Below are 25758 nucleotides of genomic sequence, written 5' to 3' on the forward strand. Positions count from 1 at the left end.
AAATCCAAAGTGAGGTTTTTGCTATATGGTTTATCTCCTCAGTAGTTATACAGCATTGCTTTGCGGTCAATTTAATTGAACTGGTTATATTCCCTCTGAGTATTTTAAGTTGTGTTCCCTTTTGTGCTCAATCCATGCAATAACTGCTGAGGCAAGGTACAGCTTGTTAACAAAAATCTGAAACTCCAGATGTGGAATTGCTTTGTGCCCCTAATGCAGTTCTCTGATCATGTGGGATACTTTGACAATGATGCTGGCCAAGTGGAAAAAGCTTCACAGTTCCCAAGGGTTTACAGATTGATCTCAGCATTTTTGAACTGTAGTTATGTAAACTATGGCTGTCTTTATAATGAGAGTCACTTTTACCACAGGCATTTATTACATAAACATTTGTGTCTGATATTATGGAAATCATGCTATATATTAGTGGTTTATGCACATTCCTGGGTGTTGATGTCTTTCTGTTTCTTGGTGGGTGTTAGGATAAATGTGACTGTGGACTATGTGCATATCTAAAGAAGTTGAAACATAACTCCTGCCTGTCAAAATCTGTCCTACTGTGAACTTTATAATCAAGTAGAACCTAATATTTCCAGTGAACAAAGAAAAGTCACAAGATTGGCAATATAGGGCATATAAAATGGTCTGTAAGGTTTAGTCAGTCTTTTTCTCATCAGTGCTGTAACGTCTGCAGCACTTTGAACTCATAAAATCACTGAATTGATATAAACACAGCTTAAATTTATCATTTTATCTTTCCTTTCATTAATGATTTGAAATTGAAAAATTAATACCCATTTATCTTTAATATAAGACTTATTTTGTAGGTGCTGAAGTTAATCGAAGCAAATTGCTGGCTGATATTTTACTGCATATAGTATTATAATATTTCATTAACAAAAACTAGGATTCAAAATATAAATCTGTTTCAAATAATTACTCAAAAAATGATGCGTACATTGTGGAAAACGTAGGCAGTGTTGGTCCACTTCAAGCATGAAGACGGCACTACCAAAAAGAAAAATGCGCATTTCCAACTTAATTCTTTAGTGGTGCTGCAAAAGCAGCTGACGTCAAATTGATCCAATTTTTAAAATGAAGTCCTGATTCAAGCAGGCAACTCCTAAAGATGCATAAAATTGAGTCTTATGAACTACATACAGGTATATGAAGGATTTTTGCCATAGGGCTAGTACCTCTGGGTGATTGTCAGCTGCACATATTGGTTTTGAATGTAGCCAAGGCTCACTGGATCTCAATGTTCTCAGCTCTCAGAGGTTCTCAAGAAGCTGGTAATTCACAGTTGTGGTACCTCACGTCAGCTGACAAGTTCAGCTCCATTTTGTGTCCATCACCCCTGTAACTGCATGAAATCTGGAATGATGGAAGAGGCAGATGAGGCCAGCAAGTGGACTTGTGGGCAGTCAGCTCAGAAAATGTGTTCTTCAAGAATAACATCTCATAGTTAGCCATGAAACCGAATCACAAAATGTTGTTACTAACAGTAGAAGCAACTGATGCAACTTTGCAATCAACCCTCTGTAAGATGAAAGGCGAGGAAGGAGGAAAAGGTGGAGAAGGAGGAGGAACAGGAGGAAGAGAAAGAGGAGGAGCAGGAGGAAGAGAAAGAGGAAAAAAAGAAGAAAAAGAAGAAGAAGAAGAATTGCAATTTTCAGGTACCACTGGGCAAAAGTTATTTTCATTGGGTCACAGCAAGAATCGGTTTAACCACCAATCTTGAAAGGGAAAACTCAAATAAATGGAAGGACATGTTTTTAAGATTTTTTGTTTGGTTTTAGGAGGAGTATGAACTCTTCACATTACCCCAGAAAAACAGCTCCTTCTGTTACTGCTCGCTCTGTACCCACTTGCCCTCCAAAATTAGCTCTCACTATCCCATAAGGTTCCATCTGGTTCGACTCCACAAACTTGTTGCTGGATTTGCCAGCCTAGCTCATCCCAAACAGCTGCCCTCTGAATTAGCAAATGATTCAACCATGCCAAACAGAAGGCAGCATACCACAAAGGTTTATTCAGCCTGATTCAGTACCCTCCACTTCCCACCTATCCCACCCTATTCTGTAAGTTACTCTATGACAAGTTTCAACAGCAATCTGGGAGACATTAAGATGACAGAAAACAATATTTTCCATTTATCAACTGGCTGTGATTACCATTGGCTTCATTTAGATGAACAACAAACAGATAACGTTAGGTCTTTGAGTAAATTGCTGTATTTTGGATTTACATGCATAATTCCTTTCTATAAGCTTACAAGTAAAGACATTACTGACACTGCAAATGTTATCCCATTGTAAAAATCAGGAAAAAAATGAATAAATGTGAGGTTTTTTGAATAATTTCTGTCATTGGAACATTGGCCTCTTCCAAACAAATTATATCGGACTTGAAACATTAACTCTATTTTTCTCTCCACAGAAGCTGCATTTCTCCAATTTTCTCTGTGTTTATGTCAGACTACCAGCATCAGCAGTAATTTGCTTTTATTGGAGAACAATATATACTTTTTGACCACAAACACATGTCATAACACAAGATACATACAAGAGCTGTAGATTCTGGAAAAAAGTCTACACAGGACAAAATACTGCAATTTGATTTCAAACAGAATGCACTTGTTTACATAGTGAAGCAAAGTCAGCATTTTACAAGGTTTGACAGAAGATAAAGTACTGCCAGTTCCAAAGAGACAGGATAATGAGGCACCAAACAAATACACAGTACGAGAAACCCGAGCCAAGCTATGCTTTAGGTAATGGAATTATCAGCAGAGGATCAAAATTGAAAGTACAGAATTCAATGATGTTTAGAAACAGCTGAAGGATTAAAAAATTGCATACTTCTAATGATGAAGTCTGGAAAGCAATTTTGGAGGTCTAATAACATGGGCCAAAATTCAAAGAGGTACCTCAAGCACAATTAATCTGATCTCCAATCTCAACTGTTTACTGCTGGCCAATCAAAGCCTTATATTTAAACTTTAGTATTTTGCATAAAGATTAAGCTATCTGCCAGCAACAAAGCTAAACACTTCAAGAATCAGGCCCTGGGTGTCATGTTTGGTCTAAAAGTATTTTCTTTAGAGAAATATATAAATGAATATAGCTTCTAGCTGAATAAAATTGCATTTGGCAGTCCCTGTTTTAATAAAGGCAACATTCAGTAATTCTATACAGTGGCTTTTAGAAATAAAATCAACAGACAGCAATGACCACTCTTAATATCAGATTAAATATGCAAAGGTAGAACTAAATGGGTAGTAAATTCAGTGCCAAAGATAAGTTTGAGTAAAAGTACATCTTTTGGACTGTCAAACCCAAAGGTACTTAATGCCATTTTTGAGGTATTAATTGTTTCATACCAATCAATCAAACTATTTTCAGCAACATCCTGCAGGCAAAAATAAGATTGAATCAAAGAGCCATAACCACCTTATATATACAGGTCTGAAGTGCTCTACATTTGAAAAAAGTTCAAAGACACTGAAATTCAGCCAAGGGATAGAGCTCGGTATCATCCGCATATAATCTGATTATGATTTTATTTTGTTTATTACTGCCACATGTACCCAGGAACAGTAAAAAGTTTTGACTTGCATGCAGTACGGGCAGATCGTACCGCACATAAGGGTAATAGAACAGAGTGAGGAATACAATATTACATATGCATAGAAGGTGTAAAAAGAGCAAGATAAACATTAAATTTGAAATTTGAGAAGTCCATTCAGAAGTCTCATAACAGCAGAGAAGAACCTGTTCTTGCATCTGTTGGTACAGGTATATGAGTGGACCCTGATATGTTTCAGATCATGTCACCAAGGGGCAGCAGGAGAAATGCAGAAATAGCAACATGGGAGTCAGAAGAAAAAGAGTACAGTTAGTACTCATTAAGTTTGATGAATGTACATCATTTAGAAGAAGAAGAAGCTTTTCTTATCTGTCTCAGACCACTTGACCTTTAAATTTCTATTTCCATATATACTCAGTTAGTTATTGATCTTGTATATATTTAGATTCCCAAACTTTTTGCCAAAAATCCTTAGTTTTTCATGCATTTTGAGATGAAGGATGCCCTCATAAGAACAATGCTCAACTCATTGATCACCAGTTCTGACATGCCACAGCAAAAAAACCGTAATGACCTCCTCAGGAGACAGACACAGTATACAACTGATAGGGTACCCTTTGTTGTCCAGTACTTCCCAGGAGTAGAGAAACTACGCCATGTTCTTCACTGCCTGCAACACATTCTCGATGAGGATGAGCACCTCACCAAGATCTTCCCTACACCTCCACTTCTCTTTAAACAACTGCCAAACCTTAAACAGACCATTGCTCACAGCAAACTATACCGCCTTCAGGACAACATTGACCACAACACCATGCAACCTTGTCATGGCAACCAATGCAATAACATGAATGCTACCATTACACATGGGGACACCACCCACCATGAACGTGGCAGACACTCATGTGACTCAGCCAATGCTGCAGGTAAGGTATTTTGGCAAAACCATGCAGATGCTACAACAACAGATGAATAGACACCATGCAATAATCGCCAGATAGGGGTGCTCCCCCCCAGTGGGGAAACACGTCAGAGGTCAAGGACATTTGGCCTCGGATCTTCCTCTGAGGCAGACTTCGGGATACGCAACAATGCAGAGTTGCCGAGCATGGGCTGACAGCCAAGTTCTGAACCCATGAGAATAGCCTAAACTATACAGTCACACACACAAACTCACACACAAGCGCGCACGCGCGCACACACACACACACACACACACACACTCTCTCAAACACAAACACAATCATACAGACTCTCTCATATACATGTCCAGATGAAGGGCTTATGTCGAAAACATTGATTTTCCTGCTTTTTGGATGCTGCCTGACCTGCTGTGCTTTTCCAGCACCACACTCTCAACTCTGATCTCCAGCATCCGCAGCCAATATAATCAAAGACCCCTCCAATTCCAGTTATACTCTCTTCCACCCTGTTCCATTGGGCATAAGATATAGAAGTTTGACTACATCTATGAACAGTTTAAGAACAGCTGTTATTTGTTATGGACCAGGACTGACCCCTCAAAACATTTTTAAGCAGGTAGCCAGAATGTAACTTATTTGTTTCAAGTAAATGTTTAATGGATATCCCCAGAGTGAATTAGCTGGTCAGACCGCCGAGTTTTAAACAAACTGAATTTATTTACAAACTTACAGAATGAAACACAACTCACTGAATATCTGAGTAATTTATCCAATCCAAACCTGACAGGCTATCCCGACTTAATGATGCTGTTCCAAAATACTTGTAATAACCCCAATAAACAAACCTTAGTACAAAGAGTAAAAATGACACAAAAAACTTGCAGCTTATGAAGTCAGAAGTGCAGAAGGTGGGGGAGAACGTCCAGTTTCAACTATGACCCTGGTTCAACTAATCTCCAAACTGAACTGACCTGCCCAGCTAGAGAGCTGCCCACGCCCCCTTGTTTTTACCAGTTTTTTTTGAAAGACTTGAAAGCTTTCTGCCAGAAGCATTATCTGGTCGGTATAAACAAAAGGCCCCCCCCCAATGAACCATTCAAACTTCAGAGATGGTGGGACCTTGGGTCGCTGAGAACCTCTCTGGAAAAAATCAAGCACAACATAACCTTGTAAAAGGACCCGCTTTGTGACATATCAGACTTTTGAAAGGACCTCTCAAATGTTAATTCTGATCTCTCTCTCTCTCTGCACCCTCTCTGAGTAACACTGAATTCTGCACTCTGTTCTGCTACTTGATGCACTTTTTATGGCACAATGCGCCCACAAAACAACACTTTTACTGAATCTTGGTATAAGTGACAATAAATGAAATAAAATTAAATTGTATAAATGTTTATATGGATTTTATTTTTGATAAATTTGATTAATTTAGTGTGGAAAAAAATTGTAAATACAAATTCAACACAAAAAAATATTTTTTGGTTTCTTCTGCATTAATTTTGGAATGGAGTTGATTGCAATAATCTCTATCCAGCAATTCTGCAATCAGCTGATATACCATTATAAACAGGAAGCGAGATAATGAGATATAGTGAATTCCAAACCCTCAAAATATTACTTGTGTATTATTTATTGTTGGCTCCCTAAATTATGGCTAAAAATCTGGTCCTATAGCTTTGACTTTTACTCAGTAGCAATGGTACATTAGTTGCCAAAGGAGTAATTCTCCTCACATTGCTCTCACAGCTTGTCAGTTGAATGCAATTTTCTTTGGTTGACTTACAGAGTTTGAATAATAGAAGTGAATTTTATAGGGTGAGTTGTGATCCTGACATCGGCCTCAATCCTGGGCTCAGAATCCAGAAGTGGCCATGGCGGAATTTTCCTCAAGATGGCTAATTATGGAATCTTCAGCAATGCAACAAACTTCACATGTCAGCACCAATTCCATGCCATTCCACAGTCATTGTTACAAGTTGAATCTGAGTACTCACCACAATTCCTTTGACCGTAATCATAGCTTCTAATCCCACATCCTCTTCATCAAAACATCTGCTATTACACCTGTATAGCATAATCTATTCTGTCTCCTCCTACTGAAAGCCTCATCTATTCCTTTATCAGCTCCAGATACTAAGGGCTGAATTTTCACAGCTCCAGGTAGGTTGCGCTGGAGATGATGGAGAGTGGGCATGGAAAATTCAACAGAATTGTATCTTACCAACAATTGACTGTGAGAATGATGGCTCTGCAAGGACTCTATATTGAACAGGCAACACTGAGGCTATGGAGGGGTTTAAGAGTCATGGTGGAAGTAGGACCAAGTCTGATCAATGCACATATTGAACATAATAGCATGTCTTCAGTGGTATTGCTGAGGAACAGCATTTAGATAAGGATAAGAGGGGAATAAGGTTAGATTTTTTTTTTAAAGATATTTTTATTAGAAATTTAATATTTTGACAGATTTACAAAAATAAACAGAACTTTCAAGCACAAACATTAATATAAAAATAGATCTTAAATATATAATCATCAAAATTCAAAGGAATGATACTAAAGAAGAAAGAAAAACAATGAAACTCAGTTAACTACTAATCTAATCCACAATTATCCAGAGTGTATAGTTGAGTCACTTACATCCTTCAAATAAGAGAAAATGTTCTCTAATACACTCATAACAGTATAATAAAAAGGAAACTATTTCCAAACAATAAGAACAAAAAAAAAATAAAACATGTTTGAATGGAGATCCTCCCCCTTGTTCTCAGGGGGCCTTACTTCCTTTCTAAAGGTCCACCATATCCTCTCCCAAACAGTGTCCCACCCTTGACCCGGGCGCTCCTTAATAGGATTTAGATATAATACCGAGCTAGAGTTAACAGTGAGCGCCCCACCCCCACCCCTCCCCACCCATACCTGAGTATATCTGATAGCATCAATGCCACGTACAAACACACATAACTATAAAATTACAACTCCAACAGATTACAGTTAAGTATAATAACATAAAATAGCAAGGGAAGACAACCCTGCTCCCAGAAGCAAAAGTAAAGTAGAGTAAAGTATCCACTTCTCCCCACGGAGTGTGGAAGAGGCAAGCCAACATAAATTGTCTCTTACGATTTATTTAAACGAGTCTAAAAGTTCCTTAGCCTCTTCTGGTGATCTAAAATTATACTCGGATCCTTCGTGGGTAAAGCGTAACGTCGCTGGGTAGCGTAAGGTGTATTGAATATTTAAGTTCCTTAGACATTTCTTCACCTCATCAAACGCCTTCCTCCTTCGTGCCAAAGCCGGGGAGAAGTCCTGAAATAACATAATCTTGGATCCTTCATGGATCATGGCTTTAGGATCCTTTCCAAGATTTCTGGAGGCATCCAGGAGTATCTGCCTCTCCCTATAACTCTGCAGCCGGAACAGGACCGGGCGTGGGCGCTGGTTTGGGCCAGATCCGCGTACTGCGACCCGGTAGGCCCACTCCACCCTTACCCGGTCAGTTTCAGCCCCCAGGTTTAAAAGCTGGGGCAACCATCGCTCCAGAAATACTGCTAACTGTCCTTTCCCTTCTTGTTCAGGGAGGCCCAGAAGACGGATATTCTTTCTCCGATTTCTATTATCCAGGTCATCCATGTAGATTTCAAAGGCCCGGACTCTCTGCTCCAGAGCTCGCACCTGTTCTGCAGCTGTTTGTGCTGCAGCCTCGGAGGTCGTGGCCTTTAGCTCCGCCCCCTCCACTCGGCCCTGTAATTCCTCGAGAGCCTGGCTGTACTTTTGTAACTTTTCTTCGAATGCATTCCATCTCTGTCTGGATTCTGCGATGAAATTGACGAGTGTCGTTTCCAGCCTGGCAATCATCTCTTCAAGGCCTGTTTTTACATCAGCTGCAGCCGGAGGAGGAGAGGAGGGTGGGGGAGGGGGTCTTTGTTTTCTGAGAGCTGCGGGATCCCTTTGGTTTACTCATTATCCACTTAATATTAAACTGCTTAAATATAATAGTAAGCAGCTAATTAAGGTTAGAAAATTTTTTTGGGTGGTTTGGTAAGTGTGGTGGGGGTGAGTAACTCACTTTACCCAGGTTTTGGGAAGAGCACTGTAAACTCAGACTTGCTGAGTCGCCACCATCTTGGATCTCAAGGTTAGATTTTTTAAGGATGTCCTGAAGTCGTGGATAGCAGTGAGACGAGAAGCCCCTGATTTAAATTATCTGCCTTTAATTTGAGAGATAAGAAGTTGATGTAAAATTGGAATGTTATATTCAAGAAGGCCAATAATAAAGACCATATTAGTCTGATGGATGGGCAAAAGAAAAACCTTTCTCCCATGGATTAATAGATTTGGGCAGATCCTATTATAAACAAATCGAAATGAAGTAACAAGTAGCTTTTGTCATTACATTCCTTCCTAAGTTCCGAGTAACACATATACAAAGAGAACACTGAGGTTTCGAAGTCTGCATAGGTTTATCCATTCATTAGCATTTGGTCAGGAGTATTTGATTAAGACCAAATAACAGAAAGAGAATTCTTGTTAGTTGCATCCATTTGATAGTATAAGTATAATTGAATCTACTAAATGATTCTTTTGCCATGACTCCCTGAAAGAAGTTCAACATCTACTTTTGCCATACAATTACATTGAATGGCAGCAGAACTTCTTTGAGATTTTACAAGTTTGACCTATAGTTCCAGAATGTTCTTCACCTCTTTAGCAAATGTCATTCCACTTTATAAAGGAAGCTTTTATAGTTTTGACTGCAATTCTAAAGGCAAATGTATTTAGGCAGTAAATATCTTTGACTTGAGCTGAAATATTTTACTCATAATGTGAACTGGAGATTTCCAGTGCAGCAGGGGGTTTTCAGTTGTTTCGTCTGTGTGAAAAACATGCCCACTAGCTATGCTAGAAGACAAAGATATCCTGAGAATATATTTTCTTCCCTTGTATCAAACATATGGATTTTCACTTGGAGAAACAGCATGTTTTCCCCAGACTGATGACTTCCTACACAATACTTTGACCACGCCTGGAGAATCACTATAACTTTTGTAAAAATAGTAATGAACACTTCCTTAACAGCCTGCAGCAATCAAATATTAGTCCATTGTCATTGGAGTTACTGTTTGTTTAGCCTGCTCTTCTCATATATAAGTTAAAGTGAATCACGCACACTGAGGATATGAATCCCAAAACACCAAATAAGATTCATGTTTTATATTAAAGACTGACTTAATTCCTGTTTAGGTTTACAAGATGCAAAATATTTTTGAGTGAATTCATAAACAGCGTGCAAAAGGATAAATATAATTTAAACCTGATGAGTGAAAGGAACAAGTCAAAATCATAGTCACTACTATCTCCTCTTTCCTAAAACAAACAGAAATGTACAGTCACACACAAACAATGTGGCTTTCTTGTAGAGGGCTTCACATCTGCAAGTGGAATCAATACAAATATTTGTGGGAAATGGTGAGAGCTGTTTAAGAATATCTGTGCCAATGAGTTCAAACGTTAGACTTGTGTACATATATTAGGGGGATACTGATTAGCTTAGTTGGCGAGATGACTAGCAGGTGGTTCAAAATAACAATATATCAGTGGGTTCAATTCCATTCCAGCTGAGGAAGACTTGGAACCTGTCTCCTCGTCTGTCCTGAGAGTGGAAGGAAATGGCAAACCAAAATCTGCCAAATAAATGGCTCAGGAATATATATGCGCAGACAATGTGCTAAGGACCTATCTTCATTGAAGAATACATGTCATTCATCAACGTATCAAAGCTGGCACTGATATGTACCAGAAAGGTGGTCAGTCACCTAAATGCAGCAATCTATAAGATTAGGTAAATTATTTGCTTATTCTTTATTTTTATGCAAAATTAGATTGTCTTGACTATTGGTCAATTGATTTTGATACAAGTGTCAACAATCCACTAGTACAACCCAATAAAGGTAATGACTCATCAGTCATTGTTTTATTTTGTCCTGCTGATAGATTTCTAACAGCATGAATTTTTATTTTTATTGAACAAGCAAAACCAATCTAACTGGGTATGATTAGAAAATAAAACTGAAAAACCGAACAGCAAAATTCAGACAAAGACCAAATGGTAGCCTTGGAACTCAACTTGAAATTAGTAATGATATAATTACTAGAATATAGTTCCAATTTCATTTCTCTGTTGCATCTGATAGAAATGCAACCTCCAATTCCAGTCCAATTATTTGCCATAAAAATAGAAAATACTGGAACTACTCAGGAGGTCAGTAATACTGAAGAGAGTAAGAACAGAGTTGACGTTTCATGTCAATGGTATATTTTCAGCAAAAGTTTAAGTTTAAGTAGTACTTAACTAAACTGCATGTTGATAAAAGGTTATCAACCTTTAACTCTGTAACTCTCCACAAATGCCAGCTAATTTGCTGAGTGGTTCCAGCACGTTCTTTTGTTCTCTCTCTTACATGGCAGCAGAGGAGGACTCCTGAGCCAGAGCTTGTCCGCTCGATCCATTTATTTTATTTTCTTCTTTCTCTTTTCGTTTTTCTTTTTTACCTCCTTTCCTCCGACTGCATTGGTGATGTCCAGGGTGAAAGTGAGTGCAGCCTCAGTATGCACTTGAACTCCCAGGCTCAGCGTGGACTCAAACCCTCGGCCTCAGCGTGGACTCAGACACCTGACCTCAGCGTGGACTCGAACCTTGAGGTGAAGTCTGGCACTGTCTAGGTTAGAAGAGCTGTTATTCTGAACTCTTATTTCTCCATTTTTCTAATTTATTGCTGGGCATTTTTATTTTCTTAGTTTTCAATGTTCTTTTCCTTCAGAATTTGTACTTGAGAATCTGTACCAAGTTATAATGGTACCTAATATAGTGCCCTAAGTGGTGACTTGTAAACTTTTCACTGTACTCATTTGAGTACATGTGAAAATAAAGCCAATTCTAAGTTAAAATAGCTGTATTTTTTAAAAAGTTCATTCATTGTATGTGATAACTAGTGAGGTCAAAAATTATTGGCCAACCCTAAATAGTCCTGCAAAAGGTGGTGGTGACCTTCCTTCTCACTGAATGCTAGAATAGGCTTGGTTGGCCTACTCTGTTCCTAGGTTCTTGAATAACTATGGATTGTGTAGTGTAGGCACTCTCACTGTGCTACTGGAGAGGGAGTTCCGTGACTTTGATACAGTGACACTGAAAGCATGGCAACACAGTTCCAAGTCCTCCAAAGTGCCAAGCATTACAGATGCCAGTCTTTGGTCAATTTGACTCATTCCAGGGGATATCGAGAAATGTCTGGAGGCACTAGATACTGCAAAGGCCATAGGGCCTGACAACAATCTGGCAGTAATACTGAAGACATGTGTTCCAGAACTTACCACACCCTTTGGCAAGCTATTCCAGTACAACCAGTGTTGGAGGAGTCTTGCTGAAATACTTGTAGCTTTTGTTTCAATGATCTGCCATCCTGGTTGTCAGGCAGACGTTCATAGGGTAAGGTTTGGATCAAGGCATTGCCTCACTGCTTCAGATGCTAACATCCTCCTACTTGCAGAAATCAGCATTACAACACAAGGTATTAAGCTGAAATTTCTCGGATCCCTGATCACAGGCCTGGAGGCAGGTTGAGTTGAGGGCTTTGGAAAATGGGAAGGAAGTAGATCAGGTTTCAGCTCTGACATATTCCTGCCCTCCACCAGATAGCTTTCCTGACTGGACTAGGAAGAAGATCATTTGCCCACATCACAGACACAGGCAGCCAATTAACATTGTTAAGGTCCTGATTAGGACCATCTCTTTGAAATAGACCAATCAGAGCTTCCAGCTCAACAGAAGCACAGTCACCCATAAACAGGTCCAGGCAGCGGACCGTGGAGGGGGTCCTGAAGGCCGACTGCCTGCCCCTCTTCCGCGGTTACGTTAGAGCCTGGGTGTCCTTGGAGAGGGAGCACGCGGTCTCCACCAACACCCTGGAGTTGTTCAGGGAGAGGTGGGTGCCGCAGGGAGTGGAGTGCATTATCTCCCCCTCCAACTCTATAAAAAAAAGCACAGTCACCCATAAACAGGTCCAGGCAGCGGGCCGTGGAGGGGGCCGTTAGGACGACTACCTGCCCCTCTTCCGCGGTTACGTTAGAGCCCCGGTGTCCTTGGAGAGGGAGCACGCAGTCTCCACCAATACCCTGGAGTTGTTCAGGAGAGGTGGATGCCGCAGGGAGTGGAGTGCATCATTTCCCCGTCCAACTCTATTTTGATTTAGTCCCTGCCCTACCCTTCACTGTCTGATCACACAGCATTGCCCTTTTGTGAAGAGCACTGCTTGTCACTGGCCACTCGGGTGTTTTCCTATCTTCCTGGTGGTGGAAATTGAATAAAGATTCGTTCACCTTGTGTCTCTCACTGTGTCTCACACCTGCACACACACACCATGGGTGCTGGGGAAAAAAATAAGCACTGCCACAGTTAGACGGTAGTGTGGGGTTGCAGTTAAAAAAAGAAAAACGAAAAGAAAGAAAAACGAAAAAAAAGAGATGTCAAACATCCTGTTCACTCTGAGAGCTGGCTCTTGAGGGAGTGTGTGTGCGCGTGAGGACTCTCCTCCTTGAAGGTGTATGAGAGGAAGGGGACTGTCCCTGGACCAGCTGCCCCACATCCAGAGAGCTCTGAGAGGAAGGAAGGAAGAAAAAAAAGAAGCATCTCTTTGAAATAGACCAATCAGAGCTTCCAGCTCAACAGAAGCACAGTCACCCATAAACAATTCCAGGCAGTGGACCGTGGAGGGGGTCATTAGGGCTGACTGCCTGCCCCTCTTCCACGGTTACGTTAGAGCCCGGGTGTCCTTGGAGAAGGAGCACGCGGTCTCCCCCAACACCCTGGAGTTGTTCAGAAAGAGGTGGGTGCCGCAGGGAGTGGAGTGCATTATCTCCCCCTCCAACTTTACTTTGATTTAATTCCTGCCCTCCCCTTTACTGTTTGATCACACAGCATTGCCCTTTGATGTGAAGGGCACTGCTTGTCACTGGCCACTCAGGTGTTTCCTTTCTTCCGGGTGGTGGAAACCGAATAAAGATTTGTGCACCTGTGTCTTTTACTGCGTCTCACACCTGCACACACACAAAATGGGTGCTGGGGGGAAAAGTAAGTACTACTGCAGTTAGGCGGTAGTGTGGGGGTTAAAAAGGAAAAAAAAAGAAAAAAAAACAAATAGGACTGTCAGACATCCTGTTCACTCTGCGAGCTGGTTCTGGGGGAGCTGGATCGGTATCAAGGACTCAAAAACAAAAAAGGACAGTCACCCATAAACAGGTCCAGGCAGTGAGCCATGGAGGGGGTCGTTAGGGACGACTGCCTGCCTGTCTTCCATGGTTACATTACAGCCTGGGTGTCCTTCGAGAAGGAGCACACCGTGTCCACTAACACCCCTCCAACTCTATTTTGATTTAATCCTTGCCGTCCCCTTCACTGTCTGATCTTTGTGAAGGGCACTGCTTGTCACTGGCCACTCGGGTGTTTTCCTATTTTCCTGGTGGTGGAAATTGAATAAAGATTGGTGCACCTTGTATCTCTCACTGTGTCTCACCCCCGCACACACGCAACATGGGTGCTGGGGAAAAAATAAGCACAACCGCAGTTAGACCGCAGTGTGGGAAAAAGAAAAAAAAAGAAAAAAGAAAAAAAGAAAAAAGAGAACTCTATTTTGATTTAATATCTGCCCTCCCCTTCACCTTTTTGATCACGCGGCATTGCCCTTTGAGAAGGACGCTGCTTGTCACAGGTCACTCGGGCGTTTCCTTTCTTCCTGGTGGGGGATATGAATAAAGATTTGTGCACCTTGTGTCTTTCAATGTGTCTCACACCTGCACACACTACCAACATTACCAGTTTTGAGGACTGATTCTGTTAAAAAAAAGTAGAAGCACACTCACTGCAGTCTTAAGTTGGGGAAAGGGGATGTAATTTGAGACACAGATATTGTCCCAACGCTGGGACTGGGCGCAGGCAAGCTTCATCCCTCCATCATGAGTGCGGATGATTGTCGATGATTTCACAATGTTCAGCGCTATTCATGATTCACTGCCAGAATCACCACCTCCACGATCACTGCCAGGACCACCGCCTTCATGATCACTGCCAGGACCACCGCCTTCATGATCACTGCCAGAATCACCACCTCCATGATCACCGCCAGGACAACAGCCTGCGCAATCGCCACCAGGACCGCCTCTGTGATCGCCAGCAGGACTGCCTCCATAATCACCGCCAGAACCACTGCCTCCATGATCACCGCCAGGACCACCGCCTCCACAATCGCTACCAGAACGACCGCTTCCACGATCGCCGCCAGGACCATCGGCTCCACAAACATCACCAGGACGACCGCCTCCGTGATAGCCACCAGGACCACCACCTCCGTGATGACCACCAGGACTACCACCTCACAATCGCCACCAGAACCACCACCTCCACAATCACGGCCAGGACCATGGCCTCCACGAACACCACCAAACCACTGCGTCCACAATCACCAGCAGGACCACCGCCTTCACAATCGTCACCAGAACCACCGCCTCCATGATCACTGCCAGGACCACCACCTCCGCGATCACCGCCAGAACCACCACCTCCGCGATCACATCAGAACTACCGCCTCCACAATCACCGCCAGGACCACCACCTCGACAATCGCCACGAGAACCACCACCACCACAATCACCACCAGGACCACCGCCCCCACGAATTCCACCAGGACCACCAACTCCGCGATCACCACCAGGACCACTGCCTCCACAATCGCCACCAGAACCACCGCCTCCGCGATCACCGCCAAGACCACCGACCCGCGATTGCTACCAGGATCTACACCTCTGCGATCACCACCAGGTCCACCGCCTCCGCAATAGCCACCAGGACAATCACCTCCACAATTGCCAGCAGGGCCATTGCCTCCACAATCGCCACCAGGACCACAGCCTCCGTGATCGCCACGAAGACCACCGTCTCCATGATCTCGGCCAGGACCACTGCCTCCACGATCACAGCCAGGACCACCGCCTCCACAATCGCCACCAGAACTACCGCCACCACAATCATCACCAGGACCACTGCCCCCACAAATTCCATCAGGACCACCGCCTCCGCAATCACCACCAGGACCGCCACCTCTGTGATCACCACCAGGACCACCACCTCCACGATCACCACCAGGACCTCCACCTCCGCGATCGCCACCACGACCTCCACCTTCGCGATCGCCACCACGACCTCCACCTCCGCAATCACCACCAGGACCACCACCCCCGCGATCGCCACCACTACCTCCACCTCCGCGATCGCCACCATGACCTCCACCTCCGCAATCACCACCAGGACAACCACCTCCGCGATCGCCACCACTACCTCCACCTCCGCGATCGCCACCACGACCTCCACCTCCGCAATCACCACCAGGACCACCACCTCCGCGATCACCGCCAGGACCACTGCCTCCGCGATCTCTTACAGGACCACTTCTTCCGTGACAGCCACCAGGACCACTGCCTCCACGATCACTGCCAGGACCACCGCCTCCGCGATCACCGCCAGGACCACCGCCTCCGCGATCACCACCAGGACCACCGTTTCCACGATCTCTTACAGGACCACTTCTTCCGTGATAGCCACCAGGACCACTGCCTCCACGATCACTGCCAAGACCACCGCCACCGCAATCGCCACCAGGACCACCGCCTCCACGATCACCGCCAGGACCACAGCCTCCACGATCGCCACCAGGACCACCGCCTCCACGATCACCACCAGGACCACCGCCTCCACGATCGCCACCAGGACCACCGCCTCCGCATCACTACCAGCACACCGCCTCCACGATCTCCGCTAGGACCACAACCTTCGTGACAGCCACCATGACCACCGCCTCCACGATCACCGCCAGGACCACCGCCTCCGCAATAGCCATTAGGACCACAGCCTCCACGATCGCCACCAGGACCAAAACCTCCACGATCACCGCCTCCGCATCACTACCAGGACTACCGCCTCCACGATCTCCGCTAGGACCACAACCTTCATGACAGCCACCAGGACCACCGCCTCCATGATCACCACCAGGACCACTGCCTCCATGATCACCACCAGAACCACTGTCTCCACGATCACCACCAGGACCACTGCCTCCACGATCACCGCCCCCGCGATCACCACCAGGACCACAGCCTCCGTGACTGCTGTCAGAATCACAGCCTCTGTAATCACCACTGCGACCACTGCAGCCAAAACCTTCCGTCCCCCTGGTTGCTCCTGCCTAGGCCACTTCTGCCCCCACTGACGTCACTCATTGGAATACCGCCAATGAACACGCCATCCCCGCACCCGCTTCCGCCCCCTGCGGTTGCTGCCAAACATGCCACTTCTGCCCTTACTGTCACTCACCTTAGCCCCACCCACCCAGCCATTGAAACTGCGGACATCACATAGAACGTCATTTCCACCCCTGCGGATCCATGGAATGCATTGCTTCCACCATCTCAACCACTCCAAGCTCTCACCCTCACAAAGCGCAGCACTCCATTCCCTTTACTCCAACCCCAACCTCACCGTTAAACCAGCGGACAAGGTGGGAGCTGTAGTAGTTTGGCGCACCGATCTTCAAACCACTGAAGCCTGGCACCAACTCACGGATACCACCTCCTATCACCAAACTAAAATCTCCTAGACAATACATTACCTCATCACCTCAGGGGATCTCACATCCACAGTTTCCAACCTCAGTCCCGGAAACCTGCACTGCCCAGATCTACCTCTCACCCAAAGTTCACAAATCTGAATGCCCCGGTTGACCCATCGTCTTTGCCTGGTCCTGCCACACCAAAATTATCTCCTCATAGCAATTTCCAGGAACCCCCCTTGTTCCAGGAACTGCCCACATCCAGTCAGAATCACAGCCTCCAACAATCCCTGCCAGGTCCACCGCCTCCACAATGGCCACCAGGACCACCGCCTCCACAATGGCCACCAGGACCACCGCCTCCACAATCGCCACCCACAACTTCCACCTCCTCTATGACTTTCATTTGCCTGGCCCCCAGTATCTCATCTTCATCATGGACATCCAGTCCCTGTACATGTTCATCGGCCTTGGCGAAGGCCTCCAAGCCCTCCGTTTCTTCCTCTTCTACCGACCCAACCAATACTCCTCCACTGACACTCTAATTCGATTGGCTGAACTGGTCCTCACCCTCAACAATCTCTCCTTTGAACCCTCCCATTTCCTACAGACCAAAGGGGTAGCCGTGGGCACCCGCATGGGCTCCAGTTTTGCCAGCCTCTTCATCGGATATGTAGAATAGTCCATCTTCCGCAGTTACACTGGCACCACCAGCCCCCCTTTTCCTCCACTACATTGAAAATTATATCAGCGCCTCGTGCTCCCATGAGGAGATTGAAATTTCATCAACTTCAAAAACATCTTCCACCCTGACCTCAAGTTCACTGGACCATCTCAGGCACCCTCCTCCCCTTCCTGGACCTCTGTCTCCATCTCCAACGACCAACTCAACACGGACATCTATTTCAAATCCACTGATTCACACCTTCCTGGACTACACCTCCTCCCACCCTGCCACCTGTAAGAACACTATCCCTTACTCTCAATTTCTCCACCTACACCAGGAGGAGCAATTCCACTCCAGGACGTTCCAGATGGCCTCCTATTTCAAGAACTGCAATTTGCTCTCCCATGTGATCAACAATGCATCTCCTCCCTTTCCTGCACCTCTGCCCTTGAACCCCACCCCTCCAACAAGGTTAGAATTCCCCAGTCCTCACCTTCTACACCACCACCTACAATCAGACACCATCACTAGAAATATATTTCCCTCCCCATCCTATCGGCATTTCGCAGAGACCATTCCCTTCCACAACTCCCTTATTCGCCCCATGCACCCCCCCCCGCCCACCAACACACCCTCCAATGTTCCCACCTACGCCACAAGGCATAAAACCTGCGCCCACACTTACTCCCACACCTCTGTCCAAGGCCCCCAAAGGATCCTTCCACATCCAGCAGAGATTTTCCTGCATATCCAAACACCTCATCTACTTTCGACAGGGTGGTGCTGGAAAAGCACAGCAGGTCAAGCAGCATCTGAACAGCAGGCGAATCGACGTTTCGGGCAAATGTCCTTCGTCAGAATTCCTGATGAAGGGCTTTTGCCGAAATGTCAAGTCTCCTGCTCTTCAGATGCTGCCTGACCTGCTGTGTTTTTCCAGCATCATACTCTCGACCCTAATCTCCAGCATCGGCAGTCCTCACTTTCACCTAGTTGATTTTAACCTCATCAACTGTGTCCATTGTTCTCAATGTGGTCTCCTCTATACTGGGGAGACAGGACACCAACTTGTGGAATGCTTCAGGGAACATCTCTATGCTACATGCACTGAACAATCCCACCACCCCATGGCCGACCACTTCAACTCCCCCTCCCACTTTGCCAAGGACATGCAGGTCCTGGGCCTCCTCCACCACCAAATCCTAGCCACCCGTGCTGGAAGAAGAATGCCTCCTCTTCCGCCTTGGGACCCTCCAACCACATGGCATCAACTTCAACTTCACCAGTTTCCTCATCTATCTTCCCCCCACCTCATCCCAGAACCAACCCTCCAACTTGGCACCGCCCTCTTGAATTGCCCTACCTGCCCATTTTTCTTTCCACCTATCCCCTCCCTCCACCCTCCCCTCTGACTTATCATCATTTCCCCCACCAGCATCTACGTATCACCTTCCCAGGTACCTTACTCCTACCCCCATCCCAGCCTCCTATTTACCTCTCAGCTCCTTTCCCCGCACCACATTCCTAATGAAGGGCTTATTCCCAAAACGTCAATTCTCCTGCTCCTCGGATGCTGTCTGACCTGCTGTGCTTTTCCAGCACCACACTCTTCAACTCTGATTTCCAACATCTGCAGTTCTCACTTACTCTTTGCCACACAAAGTGGCTACAGAAACAGGTTAGAGGCTAGGAATACTGCATTGAGTAACTCACCTCCTGGCTCCTGAAGCCTGTCATTCAGCTATAAGTCACAAGTTGGGAGTGTGATGGAATACAGCCCACTTGCCTGGATGGGTGAAGTTCCAATGACACTCAAGAAGCTTGACACCATCTAGATTAAATCAGCCTGCTTGGATTGTACTGCATCCACAAACATCCAATCCCACCACCACCAACGCTCAATAGTAGCAGTGTGTACTATTTACAAGATCCTTTGACTGCATCTTCCAACTCCACGCCCACTTCTATCTGGGAGAACGAGGGCAGCAAATAGATGGGAACGCAGCCACCTGCAGGTTTCCACTAAGCCACTCACCATCCTCACTCAGATGTCATTCCTTCACTGTTACTGGGTTAAAACTCTGGAATTCCCTCCCTAATGGCAATGTGGGTCTACCACATGGACTACAACAGTTCAAGAAGGCAGCTCATCATCATCTTCTCAAGGCAATTAGCGAAAGGCAATAAATGCTGATCAGCCAGTGACACCCATGTCCCACAACTGAATAACTTTTTAAAAATTGCAGTCCAAACAATTCATCTGGAAGAATTTCTGTTTCTATCTGAGTGGCAGAAGGGCTTTGGTCCCCAATCTTTTATCTGCATTCATTCTTTATGGATAGCTGCAGTTTGATACATGTTGCTCATTCCCAATCTGTCAGCAGCACCCACCTCTCCCAAGTGGTCTGCAAAAGCCCTCAGCTCCTTGCTTTCTGTTTGGCCTTTAAGCCTGTGAGTGAAGAAATGGCCTATTAAGAGGCCATCTCCAGAGAGATTGTGCTATTGGTCTCATTGTTAGCATGCGCATACACATTTCTCTGGAAATGTTGACTGATTTTACAGGTCTAGTCATCTTGTGGTCGAATATAATTATTTTGGTTGTATTTTGGTTTTCCTTTCATTAAATCGCTGAGTAAGTGATTGAGTAGGGTCCAATTACATGAAGTTCGAGACTATCAATTCCCTGGCAATCCAGTCTGTCAGAACTGTCACTGCCCAGAGGTAAGGGTCAAGCACACCGTGGCAGAAATGATAATTGTACCAGCTCTAAGTAAAACATCACAAAGTTCTGAAAAACACTCAGTGTCCTTTTTAGATGGATTCTAGCAAGTATATCAAGCACCAGTTTCCATTTGTTGGTTTAATACTGAAAAGCGTTATACCTCGACTTTTGAGTATGTTAAAAATAAGTTCAACCAACTGATTTCTTGTATTAATATGACTACGACTGCAGGGTTTCAACATAATTTGAAGTGCAATGTCTTTTGTAACGTCTTCATCAACTTTCAGTATTTATCAGTGATCATGATTGTTTGAAATTAGCATTTTGTAAGTAAACTAATTTTGACTTCCATGTTAACCGAAAGCAAAATAGCAAGCAAATAGTGAAGTTTAGAGTGAATTAAAGATTAGGCCATATTCTGTACATCTCAATGAGAAAACTTGTCTGAAGTGCCAGTGGAGATGAAGGACAGTACCACATCACAACATGGTAAGAGCTTTTAAGTTAATTTAGAAGGGATATAAATAGTCATTTGGGAGCTTGAGTATTACTGAGAAAAATACATATTTGATGAGGCATTTTGTTTTTTATTCATTCAGGACAATTTGCAAAAATATAAATGTGAAGGGAACCATTTTCATACGGTCTAAAAACAGCGTGCTGCTAAGTTGGCAAGTGGATGCTGATTGTAGAGGGATTACCATGGAGAATCTACAAGTTAAATGATGATTAATAGGTAACAGTCAAACTTTGTTTAAACTTAATCCAATAGTTTGACTCTGACCAGTCAAGACATGTTCCTTAGAAATGAACCACAGAATAACTGTTAATTGCTTTCTTCAGTTGAAAGCCATGTTCTCAAAACTTTGAGCAACAGGTGAAGGTAGATGTTTCTTGCTGCTGATATGCAGTAGTAACAGAGTGGTGTTTGCCACTATTGGGATGCTACCATTAAGCTAAATAGACACTATGCCTATCAGACAAATGAAGAATGTGGTATAATAATTTCAATGCCAAAGTGATGCTACATATATAGGCCATACGTTCCATAGCATGGTGGATAAAGTCAAATGTTTACAACAGGCAATGTACTAGCCATGCCAAACATCCTGTGCTTGCTAAATCATTAAAAACAGTATCCAACATTGGTATTGATTCTACAATGGACAATATTTGGTACATAATTATTGATGTGTGAAGCCTTATGCTAACAACCAATTTAAGACTTTCAATTGGACTCATAGAGAGACATATTTGCATATCTTGCACATATTGAAACCTATACAGTGCCATGTTCTTTGTCGACAGTAAGAATACATATGTACACTGCACCTATTAGAACTGAACAAAACAGACAACAATCCCACCCTGGTTCATTCCTCAAGGCAATGACTTGACCAGTCTGAGTCAAGCTGCCTGCTTTAAATTTAAATGAAGTTTGGTAGATGACTGCCAATAGTCATGCACTCTCCATCTCTATCAATCCGAGACCACTTGCCAATCAATCAAGATGTTCCTCTCATACTTACAAAAATGTTGTTCCAGTATTCCGTCGAATAGCGCAAATGAGTACAAGATGAGATCTTGAAACTAGATGTGTCTTTTCTCAATAATACACAGGCAAAATACTTTGCATTGTCTAAATCTATAATCCAGTTAATCAACGCTGCATGAACCTTATTTCCATAAATACTTAAAGTTTGTATTCCTATATCACTTGAAGCCTATTTTTACAAAGGGACATGACAAAAAAGTCCACTCAGAATATTTTCTTACCTTAGTGTCCGTAAATCCCACAGTTTGATCCCATCAGTTATCGCAGTTGTCAGAAAGAGATTATAGGATTCAGAAGCTTGGGTACAAAATACTGAACCCTAAAACAAGATGAAGATAACACACAGATTACTGATAAATATCAATTTTCATGACTGTAAATTAATGTTTAAATGGAATACCTAATTGTTTTGGGAAAATAAACTAAAACTTTGAGGATAAAATTAACAAAATTGAAAAGGGAGAACTTGTGATATTTTTCAATCAGAGATGTTATCACACACCTCTGGAATGAGTAAGACTTGACACCAGATCTCCTAATTCAGAGATAGAGACACTACAACTGCACCACAATAACCCTTATTCAGATTTTCAGAAAGCTGTCAGCAACGTTACATACAAGTGGTTCATGAACAAGAGATAAAGGGAATAGATATTTTCGAATAAACGTGTTCAGAGATATTGTACACCCTGCAGCAGGTGGGACTTGAACCCAGGATTTGGAGAATGGATCAGCATAGATTGAAAATGAGTAGACAGAAAACAGAAAGCATGAATAAGTAAGTGATTTTCAGGTATTCATGCTCTGACTAATGGTGCTGTAAGGACCATTTTTTGGGTCCTAGATAGTCATAATTTATATCGATGATTTGGATGTAGGAATTATCCAAGTTGTATATAACATAAAAACTAAGTGCAAGCATGAACTGTGAAGGGCAAGCAAAAATACTTCAAGAGAATTTAGAGAAGCAAAAGAGTAGACAACAAAATGGCAGATGGAAATATAATACGAAATATTTAAAGTTATCCACTTTCATACAAAGAAACAGAAGGTGCAGTATTTCTTAAAAGACGAGAGATTGGGAAGTGTTGAACTTAAAAAGGATTGGGCTGTTCTTGCTCATCAGTTATTGCAAGTAAGCATGCAGATATAGCAAACTATTAAGATATTGATAAAAACACTGAAATGCTGAATAATCTCAACAGGTCTGGCAGCAACTGTGCAGACAGAAAATCGGAATTCCTGGTTCAAGTCTCATACTGGATACTTTCAAGAAAGAGTTGGATAGAGCTCTTAAGGATAGTGGAATCAAGAGTTATGGAGATAAGGCAGAAACAGGATACTGATTGAGGATGATCAGCCATGATCATAATGAATGGTGGTGCTGGCTCGAAGGGCAGAATGGCCTACTCCTGCACCTATTGTCTATTGAGAACCGGATGTTAGTTTGATTCTATCTCGACCCCTCTGTTTTCATTCTGCTCCGTAATTTTATTTCATTTATTTTTTTCACTGTTCTGTACTTCTTATTTCTTGATTGTCTCTCTTTCTCTCGCTCCCCACTCTCTCATCACCTTTTACCTCTCCTCCTCCCCCTTTGCTACCCTTCTCCCCTATTTTCCATTTTGCCTCTGCTTCATCCATTCCCCCCCATCCCCCACATATTTTGTCACATAGCACTGGCTTCAGCCTTGGTCATTCACAGCTCCTAATCTCCCTATAATCTCTCTATGCACTGTCATCATCACCTCTTTATTGCTCCCTTTGCTTCTGGAGCCATGACTCACCTTCTCTCAGCCTGGTGTAAATACCTCCCTATTTCTCCCTTTTTTTTTAGCTTTGACAAAGGGTCAGTTAGACTCGAAACGTCAGCTCTTTTCTCTCCTCACAGATGCTGCCAGACCGGCTGAGATTTTCCAGCATTTTCAGATTCCAGCATCCACAGTATTTGCTTTTATCCAGTGTTAGTTTGTTGGCCTTTCTTACTAGAACATTTGAGTATTAATATTAAGGTTTTGTACTGCAATTATATAGAACTTGTGAGATCACATCTGAAATACTATGGGCAGTTTTGGTCTCCTTACCCAAGGAAAGATATACTTGATATAGAGAGTGTGTTTCTGTTCACCAGAGGCACACAAAGTTAATTCCTGGGATGAAAGGACTGCCGTGTGAGGCAAGTTTAAATAGCTTAGATCTTTTTCTCTGGAGTTCAGAAGATGAGAGATGATCTCATTCAAACATGCAAACTCTTACAGGGCTTGACGGGGTAGATGCAAGATGGATGTTTCCCCCGGCTTGGGGCATGTTGAGTACCAGATGACACAGAATGAGAGGTAGGTATTTTAGGACTGAGACGAAGAGGAATCTTTGCACTCAGAGGATGGTGAATCTTTGGAATTCTCTGCCCCAGAAGGGCAGATTGAGATAGATAAATTTCAATGTAATAAAGATATCAAGAGATACGGGATTGTGCAGGGAAATTGTCTGAAGTTGCTAATAAAACACAATCTAACTGAATGATGGAAAAGGATCAAAGGGCTGAATGGCCTATTACTATTCCAATTTCTTGTGGCGTTAAAATGAGCATGTCTACAATATATTGTTATCATAAAATTAACTATTAACATTAGCTAAATAATATGCTCTCAACTTAAATCATTACGGCATTATTGTTTTCCTACAGAAAGGTGAAGAGCTACATTCCAGCAGAAAGTGTTTGAAGGGATTTCTCAGAGGCATCATAATCTTAATAGAAAAGCAAAGCATCACAGATATGTGGGTTTGGATGAAAGCTCAGCAACCCAAAACCTTAACTCTCTTTCTTTTTCCACACATGCTGCCAGACCTGCTGAGTATTTCTGGCATTTTTTTATTACTAATGTTAATGGAAGGATTACATGATGCAGAGCTTTAGACTGCTGGTGCATGCATAGTGTAATTCTACAAATGTTATTTATCTTAACAGTGGGCTTTTCTTTCTCCACAAAGGAGTGAATATGTATAATCTTTGTGGCTATTAGCAAATGTACTCAGTACTGTGTTCATTAGCACCTTCAAGAAAATATCTGAAACAGGATTTGCTTCGAATTAAGACTAAAACAAAGATAACATCCCATGGAATTCTGAGCTCTGGGGATTAACACAACCTCATATGTTCAAAACAAACATATAAACAAGGGAGTCAAGTGTCATAGTGGACAGAAAAGAGAGTGAAGATAACACCAAAACTGGATTAGCATTGATTTTATTGAATGGTAGCACAGGCTCAAAGTGCCAATCTCTTAGTCTAAAATCCTATTCTCTCAGGTCCTATGCTCCTAACAGCCAGGTTTGAACAGATGACCTCATAATTGTTTTAAAAGTCATCTTGAATGGAGAGAAAACAGAAAAAGTCATGCTGAATCTTCCTTCAGGATGTCACAATGATATAGGTAATGCGTTCAATGTTCCATGGTTCAAATGGCTTGTGTCATACTAACCTTTTTTTTCTCATATGTATGAAACAACTGCAATAACAACTGCTAATCTTTCTTCTTTATCTTACATCACAAGACAATTCACTGGAGATTAATCAAACAAAATTTGACACTGATCTACATAAGAAGAAATCAAGACAGGTGACCAAAAACTTGTTCACTGATGTAATTTTA

General features: G+C 43.2%; 1 protein-coding gene across 1 annotated transcript in view; it reads right to left on the reverse strand.

The window, feature by feature from the left end:
• The window catches only part of wdr27 (WD repeat domain 27), a 471702-nt gene that overhangs the window by 316202 nt on the left and 129742 nt on the right, over positions 1–25758 (reverse strand). Inside the window, exon 21 of the mRNA XM_060830707.1 lies at positions 22327–22424. Within this exon, the coding sequence (XP_060686690.1) occupies positions 22327–22424 (98 nt within the window). The remainder of the gene's footprint in view (positions 1–22326; positions 22425–25758) is intronic.

This window comes from Hemiscyllium ocellatum, chromosome 10 (genome assembly GCF_020745735.1).
Source record: "Hemiscyllium ocellatum isolate sHemOce1 chromosome 10, sHemOce1.pat.X.cur, whole genome shotgun sequence".
In the NCBI taxonomy this organism is placed as follows: Eukaryota; Metazoa; Chordata; class Chondrichthyes; order Orectolobiformes; family Hemiscylliidae; genus Hemiscyllium; species Hemiscyllium ocellatum.